General features: G+C 29.6%; 1 protein-coding gene across 2 annotated transcripts in view; it reads right to left on the minus strand.

Annotated features, from left to right (window-relative positions):
* Positions 1-21,577, minus strand: part of LOC142332554 (uncharacterized) — a 194,852-nt gene that overhangs the window by 12,529 nt on the left and 160,746 nt on the right. For both annotated transcript variants that reach the window (XM_075379009.1, XM_075379008.1), the window contains exons 13-17: positions 19,242-19,408; positions 17,259-17,380; positions 14,798-14,924; positions 8,521-8,685; positions 2,528-5,108 (exon numbers count right to left, since the gene is read on the minus strand). In XM_075379009.1, the coding sequence (XP_075235124.1) occupies positions 2,528-5,108; positions 8,521-8,685; positions 14,798-14,924; positions 17,259-17,380; positions 19,242-19,408 (3,162 nt within the window). The remainder of the gene's footprint in view (positions 1-2,527; positions 5,109-8,520; positions 8,686-14,797; positions 14,925-17,258; positions 17,381-19,241; positions 19,409-21,577) is intronic.

A 21,577-nucleotide genomic window follows, 5' to 3' on the forward strand; every position in this document is an offset into this window, starting at 1 on the left:
TTAAAAAAAAATAAAAAAAGGATAACACCTGTATCCTTTAATTGATATTCAAGGAACTTCCTATTACTTTCCCATCTAGAAAGTGCTATAGCAGAGATACAGCTTAGGCCTCTAAATCACCTTATATCTTCAGAACTACTGGACTGATTTTTACAAAACTTTGTCAATTACTTCTATATATGGGGGCGTTGATACCATTAAAGTTTCAACTTAAAAGGTCAATGGGGTGAGGCAGTAGAGCAAGGTCACTCAGTATCTAGAGATTTCACATAATTAAGATAATATTTTTCTTAAGCACATTCGTTAACAATTAAAAAATAACAATATTTGAAACACAATTTTTGCAAATCCGCACCCCCACCCACAAAAATGCTGTTGCAGTCATCTGCTATGTTGTGACATAACAGGTGAGTGGTAGAAATAACAAATGAATAATATTTTAAGTGTAAATAAAAACTCGGTCTGGCTGGGACTTGAATTCAATTGTCTGGTTGACTTGGAACCTGGTTCATTAAGCCTCGCAGCTAAACCAGCTGTCGACCATATAAGCAAAATTTGATCTATGTTAAGTTGTGAAATTAATTATTTTAGTTAGTGCCGACTACCACTAGTACTGCCACACATGTGCGAATTAAATACAGTTTGCACATGCACTTTGGTTAGAATCACCGAATTAAATAAAAAAATATACCATTTAAATGAAATGATAAAAATTTTTAATTAAGTTTTTGTATAAGCCATGCAACAGAAACAACCCACAATTGTAGAGCATTCTAGAACGCGGCTTCAGCTTTTTTTTATTGATATAAAGATAATTTTTTAGGTAATGTCTTACTTATTTAATTATTTTTTATATTCTTTTACAAAATATTCAATATTTTTGAAAAATGAATACAGAGACATATACATAATTTTTGAAATAAATTTTTTTTTGAAATTCTAAAGTAATTAATATACCTTTTTTTTTTACTTTTAAGTCAATCTGTACGCGAAATATTGACGAACCGTGAATGGGCTAAGAAGTTAAGGAATATTAAAAACATGAACAAATGGAAAAATGTAAAAAAAAACAAAATTTTTCTTCTCTGATTACTTTAAATAAATTTTCTTAACAAATATATATAAATAGATTAATAAATATATATATATATATATATATATATACATTAAATAAATTGTAAATCAATAAAATAATGCAGAAAATAACAAATTTTAATGTTGTATATAGGTCAATTGTTTACTATTAGTTTTTAAGATATATATCTTCAGACAAGCTTTCCCTTTTATGACAAATACCACCGTTATAATCAATTTGAAAGCCTTTATTAGCAAGGGCTTTTGTAATTAATTTCTCAGGATATTCTTATGACATTTGCTATATTTACCCACCACCATTGGTTGGCAATGACGTTGATTTCAAATTTTAACTTTTTTAATAAAAAAAAAAAAAAAACCATACAAAATTGATAGTAATAAAGTAACTTTAAAACATTTACGTCAAAATTTTTCATACTTTTCGCAACCTCTTCATCAATTACTGTAGGCATAGAAATTTCTATATTAAAGTTTGAAGCTTCATAAAATAAATGACTACCGCCTATGGATACGATATTGCCCGAACTTATTCTATCACAACTTTCAGGTAATAGAAATCAGCTTTAACTTTTTTTTTACAAAGCTTCAAACTTGAGCATATGTAATTTCTGCAACTACACTAGTGCTGTTGTTTTCATATTTATTTTTTTAAGCTCCGAGATCACTGTTCAGGTATTGCTCCAGAGGATGAAATGAATGACAATTCTTCTTGTAGCATGTGAAAAATGCCATGCCTGACTGGGATTTGAACCTGGGACCTCCAGATGAAAGACTGAAACATGCCACTAGCACCACAAAGGTCGGCGCGAGTTTTCATATTAGCATCAGATTTTACCGTTAGCATGTTCTGTTTTTTTTTTAATTAAACAAATTTGCATTAAGAAAGTGGTCAATAGATAAAACAATTACTTAAAAAGCTCTCATCAATAACATAGTCAACGTTCACTAACTTTTTTCTTAGAACAAATCAACAGAAAGAGAAAGCAAACAGATCTACTAACATTGAACTCAACTTTAATATTCTACACATACATAAAAAAGAACACTGTAACTTACTTAAACATATAAACAAATATAAATAAACAATACACTAAATGAAGAGGGAGATCACACATTCTTCATATGTCTGCCTAATTAAGACAAACTTCTCAGTAAATCAGCTGATGCCAGTGTGAAAGTAGCAGTACCAGTCATTGAACATGGTCGTAAAGGTGACTAAAAACATACTTTTAAGTAAGTTTTTACAAATATTTTATTATACCATTTGATTTGGTGTATTGTTACAAAAATTTAAATTTTTAATTAATGATGTATTTGATTATTTGCTCTAGACCAACTGACAGACTGCAATCAATACCTGAAGTCTGTCGTAACACAATCCCAGTAAAAAATGAGACACACTAAAAATACAATGTAAAAAAATAATTCTTACCGACATCTTTTCTTTCTTTCACCTTTTCTCTTTTTTTTATCTCTTTTCTTTTCTTACTGCTTATCTCCTGATTCTTCTTTGAAGAGGATGGAAGAAATGAATGATTATGAGAAATTCTGTCCAAACTACTTGCGATGTTGTAAATGCATTTATTTGTACTGCTAGGTATATCTACATGCTTCTCTATGTCATTATTTAAAACATTATCAAATCTTTTACTGAAACAAGGTTTCTCTTCATTTTCTGCAATTGATGTAATCTGTTCTTCTACATAACTTATACCCTGCTTACTTTCATCTGAATATTCCCTGGAATTACAAGCAATATCTTCTGCATAATGATGAAGTTTTACTACTTCATTACTATTTGATGTGTCTTGCGTATAATTATTTTTTACACCAGTTTTACAACTTTTGGAATCACTTAGCATAATTTTGGTATTATTACTAAGAGTAATTTTCTCAGTAATATCAACTTTGTCTTCTGTTTTAAAATCATTAAACATAATTTTATCACTATGTTTATTGTTACATTCTGCATTGTTATTTATGACATTAACAGAAGTTTTTAACTCGTTTAACATAATTTCTGTATTTTTAGTAAGTGTAACATTACATCTTTGATCGATTTCATTTGTTTTTTTAACGAGCATAATTTTTACAGTTTCATTACAATTAAATTCATCTGTAGTAATTTCAGTACAACTTTTTAGATGATCACTTGTAATATCTATATCATCGCAATCTTTATTGTAATAATTATCTGCATTAACCTTACAAACAACATTACACTTATTTTCTTCTTTTAACATATTATTTACTAAATTTTTATTTTCAATTTCACTATTTGTGCATTCTTCTTCTTGGTCACATTTTTTATCAGATAAATTTGGTAAACTTTTTGAACAAATAACAATATTATTAAATGAATTTTTTAAATATCCAGTTTTATTATTACTCAATGATAAGTCTTCATTACTTATATGTAATTTTGTATTTAATCTATTCTTTACACTGTTATTAATAGCATTATTAATGAAAAACTTTTGTAACATTTCTTTCCTTTCATTTCTACCATCTGTAACTTCTAAAATAACATTTTCAATTGCATCTTTCCTATTTGATAATTCTTTATTTAAATGTGCAATTGAAGACATATTTTTAATTTTTGCAGAACTTAACCTGACAAATTTATCAACATCAGTTTTATCATTAAAACAATTATATTTATCATTTTCATCACTGCAGTCTGCTAAATGATCATTTTTAATTGAACCATTATTGGAATCCCCTGATGGATCAGATGTATTTAATGAATTATCAGCATCAGTTTTATCATTAAAAAAATTATATTTATCATCACTGCAATCTGCTAAATGATCATTTTTAATTAAACCATTATTGGAATCCCCTGATGGATCAGATGCATTTAATGATTTATCAGCATCAGTTTTATCATTAAAACAATTATATTTATCATCACTGCAGTCTGCCAAATGATCATTTTTAATTAAACCATTATTGGAATCCCCTGATGGATCAGATGTATTTAATGATTTATCAGCATCAGTTTTATCATTAAAACAATTATATTTATCATCACTGCAGTCTGCCAAATGATCATTTTTAATTAAGCCATTATTGGAACCACCTGAGGGAACAGATGTATTTAATGATTTATCAGCATCAGTTTTATCATTAAAACAATTATACTTATCATCACTGCAGTCTGCCAAATGATCATTTTTAATTAAGCCATTATTGGAACCACCTGAGGGAACAGATGTATTTAATGATTTATCATTATCAGCTTTATCATTATAATAATAATAATCATAATCATCAACAGCTGTATCATAATTTTCATCACTAAAGTCTGCTAACTGATCACTTTCCATTAAGACATAAGAACCATCTGATGGATCAGATATATTTAATGTGTTTGATATATTTAAATCCTTTTTTAGGCTATCATTAATAATTTCACTTGGTTCATGATGAATTATTTTACCGCTTTGAATGCCAGCAATATATTTAAACACATCCATTTTATACGTACGAAAAAAATCATCATCATCCTTTTTCTTTTCATGTTTGGCTTTACTACTACTACTTCTTCTTCGTCTTCTTCTTCTTCTTCTTCCTTTTGTATTTAATTTTTCATCTGAAATTTTACATGCATGAGCACCATTCATTTCTTCTTCATCTTCTTCTATAAGTTCAAAATCATTATTTATACTCTCTGTATAGTTAGAATATTCCTCCTCCAGAGTATCAATACGTGATGATGCAGATGACAACATATCGCTGATGGAATCATCAAAAACTTCATCACCATAAAAGGATCGTGATGATAAAGAAAGTAATGAAGTTGATGATACTAATGACTTCACATTATTTTCACGGTTTGTTAATTTTATATCAATTTTATTTTTTAAATATTCAAAAGGTATACCTGTATATCCTCCTTTATCATAACAATATCTTAACATTTTACCCCAATTTTCATCTTCAGCTAAAATAATTGGATTTCCGATGATAATTAGTAATGCTTGAGCTCTTGTAACAGCAACATTGAATCTCTTGATACATAAAAAAAAAAACTTTATAATATATTGGAGACTAGAGTAAAATAAATTTTTAAACAAAATAAAAGATATTATACTAAACATCTATATTATACTATATAAATTTTATATCTCAACTCTTAGCAACTGAAATGCAAAGAGGATTATCCGACCACAATCTCCACCATCACAAACATACCAATAACATTTTTAATGACAATCTAATTTTGAAAAAAATGAGGAGCATTCAAATTTCTCAAATAAATGCAGTCCACGAAGAATACCAATTTATTATATAAACTAAACAAAATGGAAAAACAATATTCATTTAATTATAAAAATATTAGCTCACAATACAAAATCAGTTTCAAATATAATTCCTTATGAAACCAGATGTTTGTAGTTGTAATGGCATGTTTTACACAAATAAAAGTGTTTTGCCAGAACTTCAAGGGTCGTTCAAAGATTCCATAGAAAAACAAATTACTTTGTGTAATTTTTTTTTTTTTTCAACATAATCTTCGTTTAACTCTACACACTTTTCTAAGCATTTCTCCAACTTTTTTAAGCTGTCCAAAAGTAGGATTTGGAAGGTCCTTAAAATAAGCATCTGTTTGGGCAATGACCTGTTTACTGTTCTGAAATTTCAAATTTCAGAACTGTTATTCTTGTCTTACACAACTTTTCAATAAAATTAAATAGTATTCTCTGTTATAGTACTCTCTAATTTCTTTAATAATTATCTTATTAATTTGAAAATAAATTTTATTATATTAATTGCTCTGTAAATTTTGCCCGCGACACAATACCAAACAAATACAATCTAAAGAATCCCTTTTACACGGATTCTGTAGACCGATTGTCTCTTCTTTTTATCCCGCTCCTTCCTATTTATTACTTCATTCTACACAATGGTAATGAAGAACGTGCAATGAAAGTTGAATCAGCCACCATCCTGGTTCTATTTGTAGTATTATGCCAAAAAATTCTAGCAGGGTAGTCATTTCTACATTAAAACTCTGTAGTTAGAAACCTCTCCATGTAAGTGGATATCATAGAACTCAATTTCCTCCCCACAGACTGCACAAAAGGCCAGACTAATAACCGAGGTATCTAGTGGGCGAAGTTAAGTCCCCAGTAACTCAAATATCCAATAATAAACTTTGATTAGATAGGGCAACAGTAGGGATAAGATTCACAGCTCTCAATTAACACAAAATTTATACAGGAAAAATCTGCAATTGTATAGAAATAAATGCCATTTCAACTATTAACAAAAAAACGTACAAACCTTTTTCATGTGTATTTAATTTGTGAAACTTTATTTCAAAAAGCATCTTATATATTTCCCCTTCTTTGGTGCTGTTGGGGAAAGTTAACAAAAATTAAAATGACACACAGTTCGTATTTGCCAAAAGAAATTAGACTTTAATTAGAGAAAAAAAAATGTAACCTTTTCTTAAATCACAACCTTAAAAAATTAAATGAAATTATGAAATAAACATAACTTAATTCTATACAGAATAAAGAAATATCAGATGAAATCAACATATCAATTGTAATAATAAATGACAAATACATAAATAAACATTTTTCAAATAATAGTTTTGGGAATCTACAATTAAACAAAGCCTGAAAAACAATATAAAACACCTTTTTTTACATTTATTGCATTAAAAAATATGTGGCTAAAAACAGTTTAAATAACTAAAATACATTATTAATCAAACTACAGGATGGAATACAAAAGAATAAATATTACTAGAACAAATTACAATATTATTACAGAGAAGTCCACAATTACGACTTCAGGAGATATAATTTTTAGATTAATATAAGAAGAGTAATGAGAATTCAGTACATGAATAAATAAGAATTAATCTCGGCGATTAACAAATTACATTAGATTAAATGATAGAGTTAATTACAATAAACATTTCAAGTAAAGGTAATATACTCAAGATAGGTAATCTACTGACTTTTGATGAACAACCAGAATATTATTAAATAGTTATCAATAATAATATATGAAATATGTTACACATATGTTTTATAATTTTGAAGTAGTGTTTAAATTAAAAGTAGTTTTGATAATAACGATAGTTGGCATTTAATAACACATAAAATGTGCTACACATGAAAAATGATAACATAACTTTTAACTAAGCCACCTTGCGTGACTATACTTAAATGAAGAAATGGTTGTATAAGCCAATCTTGAATTTCAAATACAAAATGTAAAATAAATTGAGTATTTCACTGATTTTACTAATAACATGACTGTTTAATATAATAAATGATGAATAATTTGAACTTGCCTTAATCACACATAATATTTGTAAAAAATCAACTTGTGAATGAAAGTACACATGAATACATACAGTTAATCCTAGCCATAGTCTGCAATGGCGTATCAAGAATACAGAGGTGAAACATGGCTTAGAAGTTGAACAAGACGTGGCGTCTCAGATTTGTAGTAATGAGTTTAGAGAAATTCTGCATCGATAAAATTGTAATAAGCAGCTGGAGAAGATTCGGTGTCGATAGAATTGGCTGGTTTGTAGTAATTGAAACACTTTTATCAGACGTAATGTACTGAATTTGAAAATTAACTTATCAAAGAAACGAGGCTACACGATAAATAGAAATCTGCAAAATTCACCAAACACTGACGAGAAGAGCAAGAGAGAATGACCACGACGTTTATGAGTATGAATATGATGAAAGTATTTAACACATAGTACGAGAGAGAAATCGCAGTCAACTGCACATGGTGAATGTCTAATCTACTCTGCTGAAAAAAATGGCGTGAATGAAAAGAGGGGGAAAACCCCCTAAGCAGTGGACAGGAGAGTGTGTGTGTGAAGGCAGCAATAAATAATGCGAGATATGAACACGCGGTCACTATTAAGATGACACGCTTGATAAATATCATAAGTAGTTTGGTCATACCTCTACTATCTCTATATCTGAGAACTCTCTGAATGATTCTTGCACACATTATTTTATTTTTGAATATAATTTTATGATTATTTCTTTTCTTTAACATTTATTAAATAATACGTATTTTTAACATTTCTTGTAAAACTATTATCACTTCACCAACTTCATTATTCTAACATAAAAAATTCTCATACCAGTGGTTTCCACTGTTTTTATTTTTATTATTTATTATCTTTAATTCTGGATAATTTTTGAACCTGTTCCAATGTAAGCCTTTGTGTAAAACATAGTTATTAAATGAGCACACAAAAGATCAATAAATATGGCTTTGGCTGCATTGTGCTTCACCCTTATCATACATCAATTATTTTTTTGAAAATTACTTCAAAATGTATCAGGTACTATGAATCTGAAATATAATAAGGAAAGTGCAGTATAATTTAATTTTACTTATAAAATCCAATAGTATTAAAAAAAAAGTTACCTTTGGATTTTTTAGAAAGCCAAGACCAATTTTTTTATCCTTTGGTTTTGAACGTACAGTTGATAATATTATTATTAATCTCTCATCACCCTGAAATTGTTCAACAGAACCAAGTGTGAGGCCATCCAAACGTTTCTTTTTTAAAGCAATGCTCAACTTTTGAATCTATAATAAGAAAAACAGAAACCACACACTATAATCTTAAATTAACATCAATTAAATTTTCACTATCTATTTTGACTTACTCCACATAGTATCATTTGCCCAGTACTGCATTTTTTACATTTAATTAATTCACCACATATATATGTTGTAGGCTCATGAATGAAAATATAAAATGAAAATTTGTATTGTATGAAAAACAATGGATGAGCACAGATTCAAATATTCGAGTCATTCTTCATGAAAAGCAAAATGCTACCATTCCCATCACATAGAGCCAGCATAATCGTGCATATTTACTATCGAAGATTAAAAGTTTGATAACTTTTTTAATGGAAAAAAAGGATGTTAAAAATTGAATTACTGATGTTTAATAGACTATTTGTTTACCATAACATCAATTAACAATAAACCTTAATTATTGAATCAAAAGACAATACTCTTAGAGCTAGAACATGTATAGTACATGTATTGTCTTGTATAAATTAAGTTATAAATTAATATTTTTGTTATGACTGTTCATCATAAACAAAGTTAAAAATAACAAAAATCTTACTGAAATAGAAGACATTCAAACATTAAAAAAAAGAATTGTTATAAACTTAAATTCTAACAGTCCTGTCACCTTGTAATCTTCTTTATCAAATATATTGTTCAACATGTATTTCTTAAAAACTTAATTGTTTTAATACAGTACAGCATACAGCAGCATTTCTCAACCTGCGGGCCGTGATAACAGTAAATAGTGGGATGTGAGCCCATTTAAAAAAAAAATTATTAATTTACTGAAAGGAAAGCAAAGCAAAATACATTCGGACAAAATAAATAATAAAATATACATTTTCACTGATAATACTCTTATAAAAAGGATTGTATCAGTACTACATGATGTATTTAATAATTAACTTTTCAATACTAAATTAAAAACAACTTTAATAATTATTAGCGACTCCCTCAGCCCTGTCTTGAGGAGCAGTTTTCGAAGGAAGGTTTAACATTAGAAATAGATACTCTTTTTCTATATTTAGCTTAACTCTATAGTTTGTCTTCAAAGCAGCCTCCGCAGAAAATCCAGTTTCACAGAGGTAGGATGTTGAAAATCATAATAGTATACAAAATGCTCTTTGCAGTACAGAAAATTCATCATCCATCCCTGCCCAAAATTCACGAGTGATTTATTACTAAACTGTCTTTTTGATTTCACCACTTACTGTGAAGTCTATAAAAGATTTCTTCTTCAGCACTTGCGAGCTCTTTGAGAGCATTTTGAAATGGATTCCTAACCTACACTTAACTTGCTACAAAGTTGTAATCAGCAAGAAAGAAAATACCTTTTAAAATTCTTTGCCAACATGGCTAAATGATTTTTAACAGTTACGAACACAACTTTCACATGTTCTTCTTCAGCCTTGTAAGTTTTAACACATTCACCCACATTTGAAAACATTTCTAGGTTTTTTGCTTTAAATTACTGCTCCACAATTCTAATCTACAAAAAGCATTAACTTCATCACTAGTATGCAACATATGGGTATTTGCTCCTTGTAGCTGAAGATTCAAGGTATTTAATTTCTTGAATATACCAAGTAGCTCAATTCCATCAAAATGTACCATCTCGAAAAACTTCTCAGCTTCTGATCAGTTTTTCTCTTCTAAAAAAAAATGGCGATTTCATCTCTTAATTCATAAACACATTGCAAAAATTTCCCATATGAATAACCATCTTGCCTTGCAACAAAATATTAATGCTGAATATACTGCACTCATGTTTTTACAAAGTGGAGAAAAGATTCTTGATTTTAGGGTCTAATTTTTATATATGTACTGCGGTTACAACCAACATTAGTACAATATTCAGACCAGTACTCATTTCTTTGGAGGCCAGAGCTTCTCTGTGGATCATGCAATGTGTCCAGATTCACTGTGGAGACTTTTGTTTCACAAGTGCTTGTATACTTAGGAATCTTCCAGGCATTGAGCAAGCACCATCGATGCATATTCCAATGAAATTCTTCCACTCTAAGTTTGCTTTGTTTATAAAATCACATAAGAGAGCAAATAATGCAAGTGCTCTTGCTTTGGTTTGCAGAAACCAATAGAACTCAGAATATACTGCTGACATACAATCACAAAATCAAGCATGGGTAATGAAATGAACATCTTTATTGATATCTGTTGCTTCAAACTGAATTGAAAACAATTTGTCATGCAATTTCCCGAAAAGCTGATGATGTACATCTTCAGCTATATCTCCAATTTGACGGGCAACAGTACGATTTGATTAAGGTATGGACTGCAATTGTTTGGTAAAATTACCACCAAATATACTTTACAATCTCAATTGTAGCTAGCAATATAAGCTCTTCACCAATGGTGTGAGGCTTTTTACATCTAACTATTTTATATGAAACTTTGCCAGAGGCCATAAAGCATTTTCATTCACAAAGCCTTTTATTAAAAATGATGTTTGCTTTGCATACGATTTTAATTTGAAGAGTTCTCAGGGTTTGTAAAAGTACTCACTATGAAGCGTTCCGAAATGTCGTTTAAATTATTAGTTTTCATGCTGTCTGCTGCCAAAATGTTTGAACAAATGACAAACAGGGGCCTTTCTTCTTCATTTACTTCAGTACTGGTAAACCCAAACTTTAAGTATTCTTGAGAATATTTTCAGAACCACGCTTGACTGTGCATTTGTTAATGCTTCACTATCATTTAATGCACACTTACACCCCCACTTAAAGATTTATCCATGATGTTGTATATATCTGCCGTGAATATTAGATAATATGAATTGCAATTAACACGCAAATTACAACATACACATTCACATTCAGATCTGATACATTCAGATCTGATTTGAGACTGGCTCAAATTGAACAAGGTGCAGCATTTATACATGTACGCACAACGTTCTAAAATCTTTGAGACAAATCAGAACTTCGCGTGAAGATGCAAGAATATTCGATATGGTGGATGTAAGCCAGACGGCAAAAGGTATCGATTCTGGTTGATAAAACCAGAATAGCTAGTTAATGATAGCAGTGGATCGCTGTTGCTATATACCAATAAATTTACCTATTCTTGAATAATTTGATTCTAATGCGTTTGTGAAAATAAATATTACTTAAGCTTTAAATAAACTACATTCATTTAGAGAACCAGCAATTCAATACAATGAATTAGCCAAGCAATTAAACAAGAGATTTGTACATAAAAATTTGGTCCTCCAGGCTGAATAGCAGATAAGGGCCAAATTGCAGATAAGTGTTAAATTATGTTATTAACTCCCAACAACATATCTTCATGTTGTATTGCCCAGATAATGTAAACATTAACCAACCAATTATTCAACAAACAAATTACATAAAAGATTTTATTACTGTTATTATTATATTCATAAGCCATGTCAAACAGCTTAGAAAATTTAAAATTGACTTCGGCCACTTTAAAAGTCAAACATACAGTTGTCAAGTCTTCTATCACAAGGATTCAAACATACAGTAATACTTTTAACCTACAAAGACACGATAGCTATTCTCTAAAGATAAAATTAAAAAATTTATGAGAGTTGGCTCAAAAGTAAGAAACTATTCAGTCTCAGATTGGGCAACTAGATTTTAATGAGAATGATTCAATGACAGGATTCAAATCAAAGATAATTTATGCAATTTAGAATGCAAAATAAATGTATTAATATTTTTAGTACTGATAATTCAGACTCAAGTCAAAATATGTATGACACCAGTCAATCCTATTTAATTACTGCCCATCATTTACCACTGTTTCATGGAAACATTCTTGAATGCAATATTATTTTAATAAATTTAATAATTTATAGTACATTCAAGAAACAATTTGTCTGATATAAAAAAATTACACTTGTGTTCTTCACATAATGGACAGCATTTGATATGATTAGTTGTTAAGATTAGCTCACTGGAAAGGAAATCCTAGTCTAATATTTTTCATTGTATTAGCATAATCAAAAAATAAATTCACATAAAACCATGAATATACCAGTTAATGTCTTAAAAACTGTCCCAGTTTTTAATTTCTATGCTAGACAATGTTATAACAAAATTGTGAAAAGCAGGACTATCACATAATTCCCTGATAACTAGAAGACAATTACCAAGCCCGTGATTGCTAAAACAGACCTTAACACCACATCTTATTCATTTACTAACAATACAGAAAAGTCCAATAGCATATCAAAAGCTAATTAAAACATATCACATTGGTAATAAGACTCATAAAAATAAACCGTTCAATCATTTAGATTCACAGGATATTTTCCGTCATGTGTAAATCAAATCATTTTATAGACGTAAGAAACTGTCAGAATTAAGTATTAATGAATAAAAAGTATTTCTGACAAAAAAACAATGTTGTCCAAAATGTTTACACCCTGGACATTTTGTTACAGATTGTTGCAATAAAGATGTGTGTAAAATATATATGAAAAGATACCACTCATTATTAATCCATAAATGGTTTAATAATGTACCAAGTATAAATTTATTTAAACAATAATTCTAATGTCTCATTAAATAAAAGGATAAAATGAACACATATTAGGTATTCAATGGAACAACAATCATTCAGATAAATTAATAATCAAATTTAATAAAAAAAGAAATCAACAATTTACTAAAAGAAACATAACTATTATTGCTAGATTTTATGACCAGCTAAGTTTAATTGGAACAATAGTATTTTTACGTGAACATTTTATGCGGACATTATGGCAAATTAAATTTAATATGGTTGAAATTTTATCCAATAAATTACTTTTTCAGAGCAAGAGCTGTACAGCCAATTCAGCTTAGTTAGTAACGTTATTGTTAGATCAATTAAACAAAACAGTAGTTTTAAATCTTTTCAAATTAATGGACTTGCTGATGTATCATGTAAGGGTTATGCAAACTGTATCTATGGCAGAATTGTTTATTCCAATGAAAAATTGCATCCATCCTACTCTAAATCTACAGTTACACTATTGAAACAATTTCATAACAAAGTCTCGAGTAATGTGTTGGTTTACTCTTCAAGTGGTAATTTCTTTAAATATTACCATTAATAGTTTCTTATGAACAGTCCATAAATCTCCAGATATCCCATGAAGCTTTCTGGATTCGAGGCTAAAGAAGCCACATCCGTGGTTCATGATGTGTAGTTTTGTACTCAGGCCGACCATACCGGAGACATGTGCTTAACTGAAACCAAACCACCAAAGAGAACCGGCATCCACAACTGATATTCAAATCCATATAAAAGTAACTGCCTTTACTAGGATTTGAACCTTACAACTTTCAACTTCGAAATCAGCTGATCTATGATGACGAATTCACAACTAAACAAGCCTGATGGGATCTCCTTATGTAACTATTGTAAGTAAAAATCAATTAAACTTGAACAGCTTTATCTTTATCTTAAATGTTTCCAAGTAGATTACTGTTTAATGTATTCATACTAAAATAAAGTTTCTTAAACAATTACATAAAAAGTTGTGATTTTTTATTGATAATTTACCTTGTTACAACTAGAAAGGCATTTTCAATTTTTGTTCAAGTTTTATCTTATCCATCTTGTCTGTTACTTAGAAGTCTGTTTTGCCATTTTAACTAACTCTTTGTCAATACTTTACTATATGCTACTAAAAACTCTTTAATAGTTTCTACTCGGTAAGCTTCCATATCAAATGAATTCAAATTATTCTAGAAAAAAATATTATCGCATTAAGAAAGCTCCATTTTATTTTGCGATAAAACTGAATTTTAGTAATAATCAATTGGTGCATAATTTTTTGAACATAAAAGTGCTTTGTTATCTTAATAAATTAATTTTAAGTTTCAGAAATGGTAACATCTGATCACTTCTGATTTCAAAAGTAATTTTATGTTTTTACTGATTTGGTTAGTCTTAAAAAAAAATTAAAATGAGAAATATTTCTGTCACTGGGTAAACATTCACAATACTCTTTGTCTTTCTTGAGAGAATTTCATTAAAATCAGCAATAATAATATTATAGTTTTACGAAATGCAGTTACATTATGAGACAATGGTTTTTATATTTAATGTATTTAGTAATCATTTAAAAAAAAAATTATACCTGTTTTTTATACGGTGATACCACTCCAATGTCAGTTGTTTTAATTAATCGTCCATTTATTATTTTTCCTACTAAACATTTTTCTATATAATGCATAATTAAATTTACTTCATCTAGATTGAAGAAACTGAAAAAATGAACAATTACCATTAGATATTTTTACTACAGAAATGAAAAACATGTTTAAACATTACATTAAAATGTGGACTTTAAACTGTTATATATATATATATTTATTTATTTATATACTATTATACTTACTAAACCCATATGTTATTACCTACTATACTTTTCTTTTTCCTGTTTAGCCTCCGATAATTACCTTTCAGGTAATAATTCAGAAGATGAATGAGGATGATATGTATGAGTGTAAATGAAGTGTACTCTTGTACAGTCTCAGTTCGACATTCCAGAGAAGTGTGGTTAATTGAAACCCAACCACCAAAGAACATTGGTATCCACGATCTAGTATCGTATTTATATTTTATTTTTTTCTTATGAATTAATTATCTTATGGATTTATTATTAAAATTTATGGCCTTACAAACAAATATACATTTTTTTAATTTCTCGGCCAATTGTTTTTGTTGATAGTCATATCATTCACTTCATACCATATTTTTCCTTTTTTAATAAAACTAGTATAATGATGACCTTCACTAATCGAAGATCCCTGATGTTATATTACACTTATTACTTTGTAAGTGTAACCCTCAATTTTTTTTACATCCATGGACACACTTTTTATAATATTATTAAATGAACTTTTTTGTATTTATCCATCAGTTAGTTTAAATAGTTCTAATTATAGAATAAAAATTTTTACCAATCAATTTATTTGTTTTATGTAACAAATATTTGTTGCCACATCTGCAACACTTTCCTGTTGCTCATGTTTTTGCGTTTTATTAACAACTATATTTTCTTGTAAACCAATACTTTTATTTTTAGTTTTTGATGAAGTGATGGGAATAAAAGAACCGTTTCATCTTCAGTACTTTCATTTACATAAGAGCAATCCAGAAAGGGACTAAAAAGAACCCGAACCCTTTTTAGAAAGGTTAACACGTCTGCTTAACAATCGTCTTTTGCAATAATCCTTTTGACACACAATGAATAAATATTTATACTGTGAGAAAAGCTACCGGATCTGGTTATGGAATTCATGGGAACAAAGGCCTCGGTCGATCATTCTCACAGTTCTGTGTTGGGTCCGGTCCGGCAGGTAAATAGATAGAAGTATAAATACCCCTGGGAAGACCAGCTAAAGGAGTTGGGCAAAGTCCAGCAAGACTTTACGATGTGAGTTCTATGGGGAGAGGCTGCAGAGTAGAGTTGTGAGTTTGGCGGACTTCTGCGAACCAGTCAGTGAGAGCATACTGTGGGAAGGACAGATGAAGGAGCGAATTTCCAGTGTGAATTAAATTCAATACGATTAAGGCGACACCATGAGTAATTCCAATAAACAAGAAATACTATCAGTGAGTTACTGTAAAAGTGAAAGAAATGATGTATCAAATTTCATTCATAAACTGTAAGGGTAGTTTTATTTGTGGGCAGCAAAGGTATTTGCAGTGAACATTATACTTGTCTTATCTAGTGTACTATTGTTTGTTAATAAGACTAGTGGTTAAAAATGTTACACAAGTGGTTATGCTACATCTTTTGTTAATGGGTAGAATTTGGGTTTTCTATTAATCTACCTGGAGTAAATCCTGATAAGCATTTTAAACTCTGTTTTGTATATTCTCTCTGTTTATTATTTTGATTGACATTTATTATTTTTATTTGTAATTAACATGTAATATTAATATTGTTTACTGTTGCCATTATTGTCTAACGGATTTCACAGTGCCATAATTATTCTAATTATTAATGCGAGATATTTATTTATTGCCTATTATTATTATTGACATTTATGACCATTTGATGTGTAATATCATGATTGTTTACTGTTCTGATTATGTTATGTATTATGCTATGCATTAATTGTTTGATTATTATCGCTTATTATTACCACTGTCATTATTTTATGTTTTTAAACTAATGAACTTTAATTATATAAACATTCTAAATTGTCAATCTCTAAATATCCTGATCAAGCCACGAACACGTGACAATATTTTAAAAGCAACATCCAAATTTTCTAGCTTCAACCTAAGGATATGATAATAGAAATATCCTAAATTGTATAACAGTAGTCAAAGCATGGAACACAATGATCACAATTAAATAAAAGTTGGCGTAACAACGTTTGCAATAAAAAACTGAACCTGCAAAAAAAATTTTAAAAATGTGCGTAAAAATTGGTATGAAAAAGTTTGCGTGTACATAATTTTGTTAAAATAAATTATAACATTTTTTGTTTTTCAGTTTCATAAACATGGGACACCCAAATGAATGAATACAGTTTCAATAAATAATAGTCATGTTAATGAAAAAAAAAAAGGATGTGCGTTACCTTGGAGAGGTATCTTCTCGATCTTCCTTTCCGATAATTCCATGGAATATAATAGGAAATCCATTTGTTGGTAATTTATTCCAGTTACAGAAGCTTTCTATAATTTGTTTTTTCCCAGCAGCCTAAAAAATTGTATAAAATTATCATCATTAGAATGTGATAAAATATTTTTAATGCTAGACTGAACCAATTTTGCCTGAAAATAAAACGGTCATGTCCCCATACTATTTACAGCCATTACAGGCTTTAAAAGTTAAAGACTATGCTGTGTATACACTCTATCATGATAAAAACGTTGCAGTATGAATATGACAACTTTCTTTATCAAATAGTCTTCAGCAATTAGTCAAAATTTCATCTTAGTGGAATAATCAACATACATAATCACTGTATTTGGGTATCAGAAAATCTCAATGCATTCATATAACGAAAAAGGGGGTCCCCAAAATTAAATTTTTTGTGTGGATATCTCGTCAATAAGTTCTTTAGTCCTGAAGCAACCATAGCAGAAGTTTCTTATCTGGATATGCTGCGTACATGGCTCTTTTCTCAACTGCAAGATGGACTATAGAATTTTATTTGACAATATGGTACACATCCTCACTGGCATAACTCTGTAGGGTATCAGTTGAATGAAATTTTCCTTAAAAGCTTGATCAGTCGGGGCATGGACTCAATAACAGAGCTCATTTGCAATGGCCTCCAACATCACCTGATCTTGGGTCCATGTGATTTTTTCTTTGGGGTTTTATGAAAGATGTGCATGCGCCTCCATTACCTACCGACATGCTAGATTTGAAAGCACATAATTAAAGCAATTGTTGCTTACATTAACTCTAGTCACGCTGGTTAAAGTACAGAATGAACTGTCGGATGTGTGCGCTGTAAGACAAAACGTCCTCTCTCACTGGTAAGGAAAACCTGTAAGTTACTCTTTCATTTTATTTGCGATACATTGCAAGTCCTTGTTTTTGATAAGGTGAGGTGCATATTCAGTGAGTTTACAAACTACTGCTGTGTGCAGTCACATTCCAGTGTACTAGTAAAGTAATTGCAACTTCTGCCATGAGATTAGATTGCTGTTTTAAACATTATTGTCTGTGTGTATGGACACAAACTCATATCATAATAGTGTTACATAACATTATATTATTTATTAGGCAACAATGAAAATTTTTTGAAGTATATCAAAGAGCAAGTTTTCCCAGAACTACTGACAAATTGTGTTTTAGTCATACATAATGCACCTTGCCATAATAAATATATATTAAAAAAAAAAAAAAACCCCATAGAAATTGTAAAAACTACACCACCCCCAAGAACAATATGAATTAGACAAAATATTAAATAACAAAGGAATTACAGAGCTAGACTGCCACCTTATCAACAAGATATTAAGATATTAACCCAACTGAATTTATTTCACATCTAGTTAAAAAAAAAAAAAAAAATTGAGACAATATATCCCACATCTCATTAACAGAAATGAGAGCCGTTACATTAGATGCAATTTCTTCAATTATTATAGAAAACTGGAAAAAATCAGTATCAAAATTTCAGAAGAGATAATGGATTTTTACTAGAAAACAGATATGTTAATGGAAGATGCCGTTGAGTATAATTATAAATATAGGGACAGACAATGAAGAGACATCAGGTAGTGAAGAGAAATTTGATATTAATTCCAGAAGTGAAACCGAGTCACCTCAGAAATCAATATTTGTTTGACCTATAATGAAAGATATCTTTACAGCAATTGTTCTCAAAGTGGGTGATAACACCCCCTCCTTGTAAGTGCAGGAGACCTTCAGGGGAGGGACAGTAGAAAGCCCACAGAATGAAGGGGGGCGTTCAGGCAGTCTGGGAAAGGTAAAAGTTATGATTTCTTTTTCTTTTAGCTTTAATTTTTTTTTTGTGTCTAAGATTTTTCTGAACCGAATTAATCCACTTAAAAAATTTACTTATCAATTTCAAGATACTTACTTTCAATTCTTCATCGTAAAATAGTTTATTTGGTATTTCTATAATTGCTGGATGAGATCGAAAGTTCATAAAAAGTTTTGTCAATACTAATTCATTGTATTTTCCAGTTTCTGGATTTTTTTTATACATACTATCTGAAGTCATCAAACGTTCCAAAAGTGACTTTTCTGTAAAAATAAATATAACGCTGGAATACAAAAATTAATTTTATAATGAATTAGTCTAATTGTAGAAATTAGTTTGATTATATAGATGGACAAAAATGGAAATAAGTAAACAAAGTCTGTTTAAACAAAAACCTAAATTTATAATATAATAATTAAACTAAACTTTAGAACAATTAAACTACAGATGAAGATGCTCATATATGAAAACTTGTTTCATATAGGTAATGCTAATAATTTAATATTCTAACTCTTGCTTTATCCAGCATACTTGTAGATTTACAAGTATTGTATCGATCTATTCTTAACAGATTTTATTGTCAGTAATTTTAAACTGTAGAAGTATTAGAGATAACTAATATTAATACAGAACAATGTCAGATCTAAGCCTTAAAAGTTTTACTTTAAAGCACAGATAAGACAAATTTTATAGACATGCTATAAAAATTCACTCCATACAAACAGTTGTAACTGTTTTTCCTTCAGTTGTACACTGAAGGAAAAAATATAATTATATCCATTTTTAGTTTGCTATAATCTAATCTGGTTTAATCCTTTTGGTTATTTCTGGTTTGTTATTATGGGCAACTTTATCTTTTGAAAATCATAACATTGCTACCAATAATGACATAATTATGAAGGGTTATTTTCAAGTGCGTTAGTTTTCTAAAAACTTCAGTAATAATGGTTATCTATTTCTAGATTACATTTTAATTTATTTAAAATTTTACATTTGAGTTAAAATATTACTAAAATATCAACCACTTATCTTGACTGTAAAAGGATTAAATCAAAATGATGCAATTTTTACCAGATTAAGATCAAACCTACTACAATAGCTAGCTGCTATCTACTAACTGCACCCACTAAGTCACTATGTAATTCAGTTTATCATACGAGGGTCATTCAATAAGTCCTTAGAAAATCCAACAGATGGTGCTTGTAGTATCAAAAATGGTTTGCTTTTAGTCAGCGTCATTTGTCGCTAGAGTGCAGTTAAAGTTACAGCTGTATCTATCACGTGGTTTCATTGTCATAATTTATTGAAATAACAACTGTTTATTTAGAAAAATGGAAAAAAGTGAGTTTTGAGTGGTGATTAAACACTTATATATCAAAGGCTTAACGCCGAAAGAGATCAAAGCCAAGTTGGGTGAAGTTCATGGCACATCTACTGTGTTTGCAACTGTTTACAATTAGGTAAACGAGTTTTAATGTGGGCGTACAACTACAGAAGATGAACATCATTAGAGAAGTCCAGTGAAAGTGACCACCCACGAAATGAGTGACAAAGAGGCTGTTTTGGCGCTTTTCCATCACGATCCTGACGAGTTTCTGCGTCGTTATATAACTGTAGATAAACATGGATAAATTAATACACTCCAAAGACAAAGGAACAGTCAAAACAGTGGGTTTTTGAAGACGAACAGGCTCTGAAGAAGGCAAAAACGGTGAAATCGGCCAGCAAGGTGATGACCACAGTTTTTTGGGATCCACGCAGTATCATCTAAAAATTTTGCAAGATTACTTGGCAAAAGAACAAACAATAATTGGTGAGTATTCACCAATTATTGTAGATGTCATTATTGCAACGGCTGAGCAAAGAAATCAAGAAAAATGTCCTCATTTGAAAAAGAAAAAGATCCTCTTGCATCAAGACAATGCACGGGTGCACACCTGTGCAGTTTCGATGCCCAAAATAGTGGAATTAAAGTTTGAATTACAACATCCATCGTATTTGGCCCCCACCGATTTTTTTATTTCCAAACTTGAAAAAATGGCTTGGCAGGCAACGGGGTTAACATCAAATGAGGAGGTCATCGCCCAAACAGATTCTTATTTAGAGGACCTTCTGAAATCCTACTTTTTGGACAGCTTATTTAAATGTTGTTTGAAAGAAAATGTGAAGAAAAAATGGTTGCCAGCTTTCAGCCGCAACCTCCAAGTTGCCAGGTGTAAACAGGTATGTTTTAGGTAATGGTTAGAGGATTAATGACCACTTTAAACCAACTTGATATTGTGCTTATTAAGGGAGGTATGAATTTTTCTCTTTGAAACCCATTTCTTCCATCCCCTGGGTTAATGGTTGGTGATATCAAATAACTTTACGTAGATAAGTTTTAGCCCCTTATCTAAAGAATAGTAAGAACTTTATATGAATTCAATATTTTA

This window comes from Lycorma delicatula, chromosome 11 (assembly GCF_047948215.1).
Source record: "Lycorma delicatula isolate Av1 chromosome 11, ASM4794821v1, whole genome shotgun sequence".
NCBI lineage: Eukaryota > Metazoa > Arthropoda > Insecta > Hemiptera > Fulgoridae > Lycorma > Lycorma delicatula.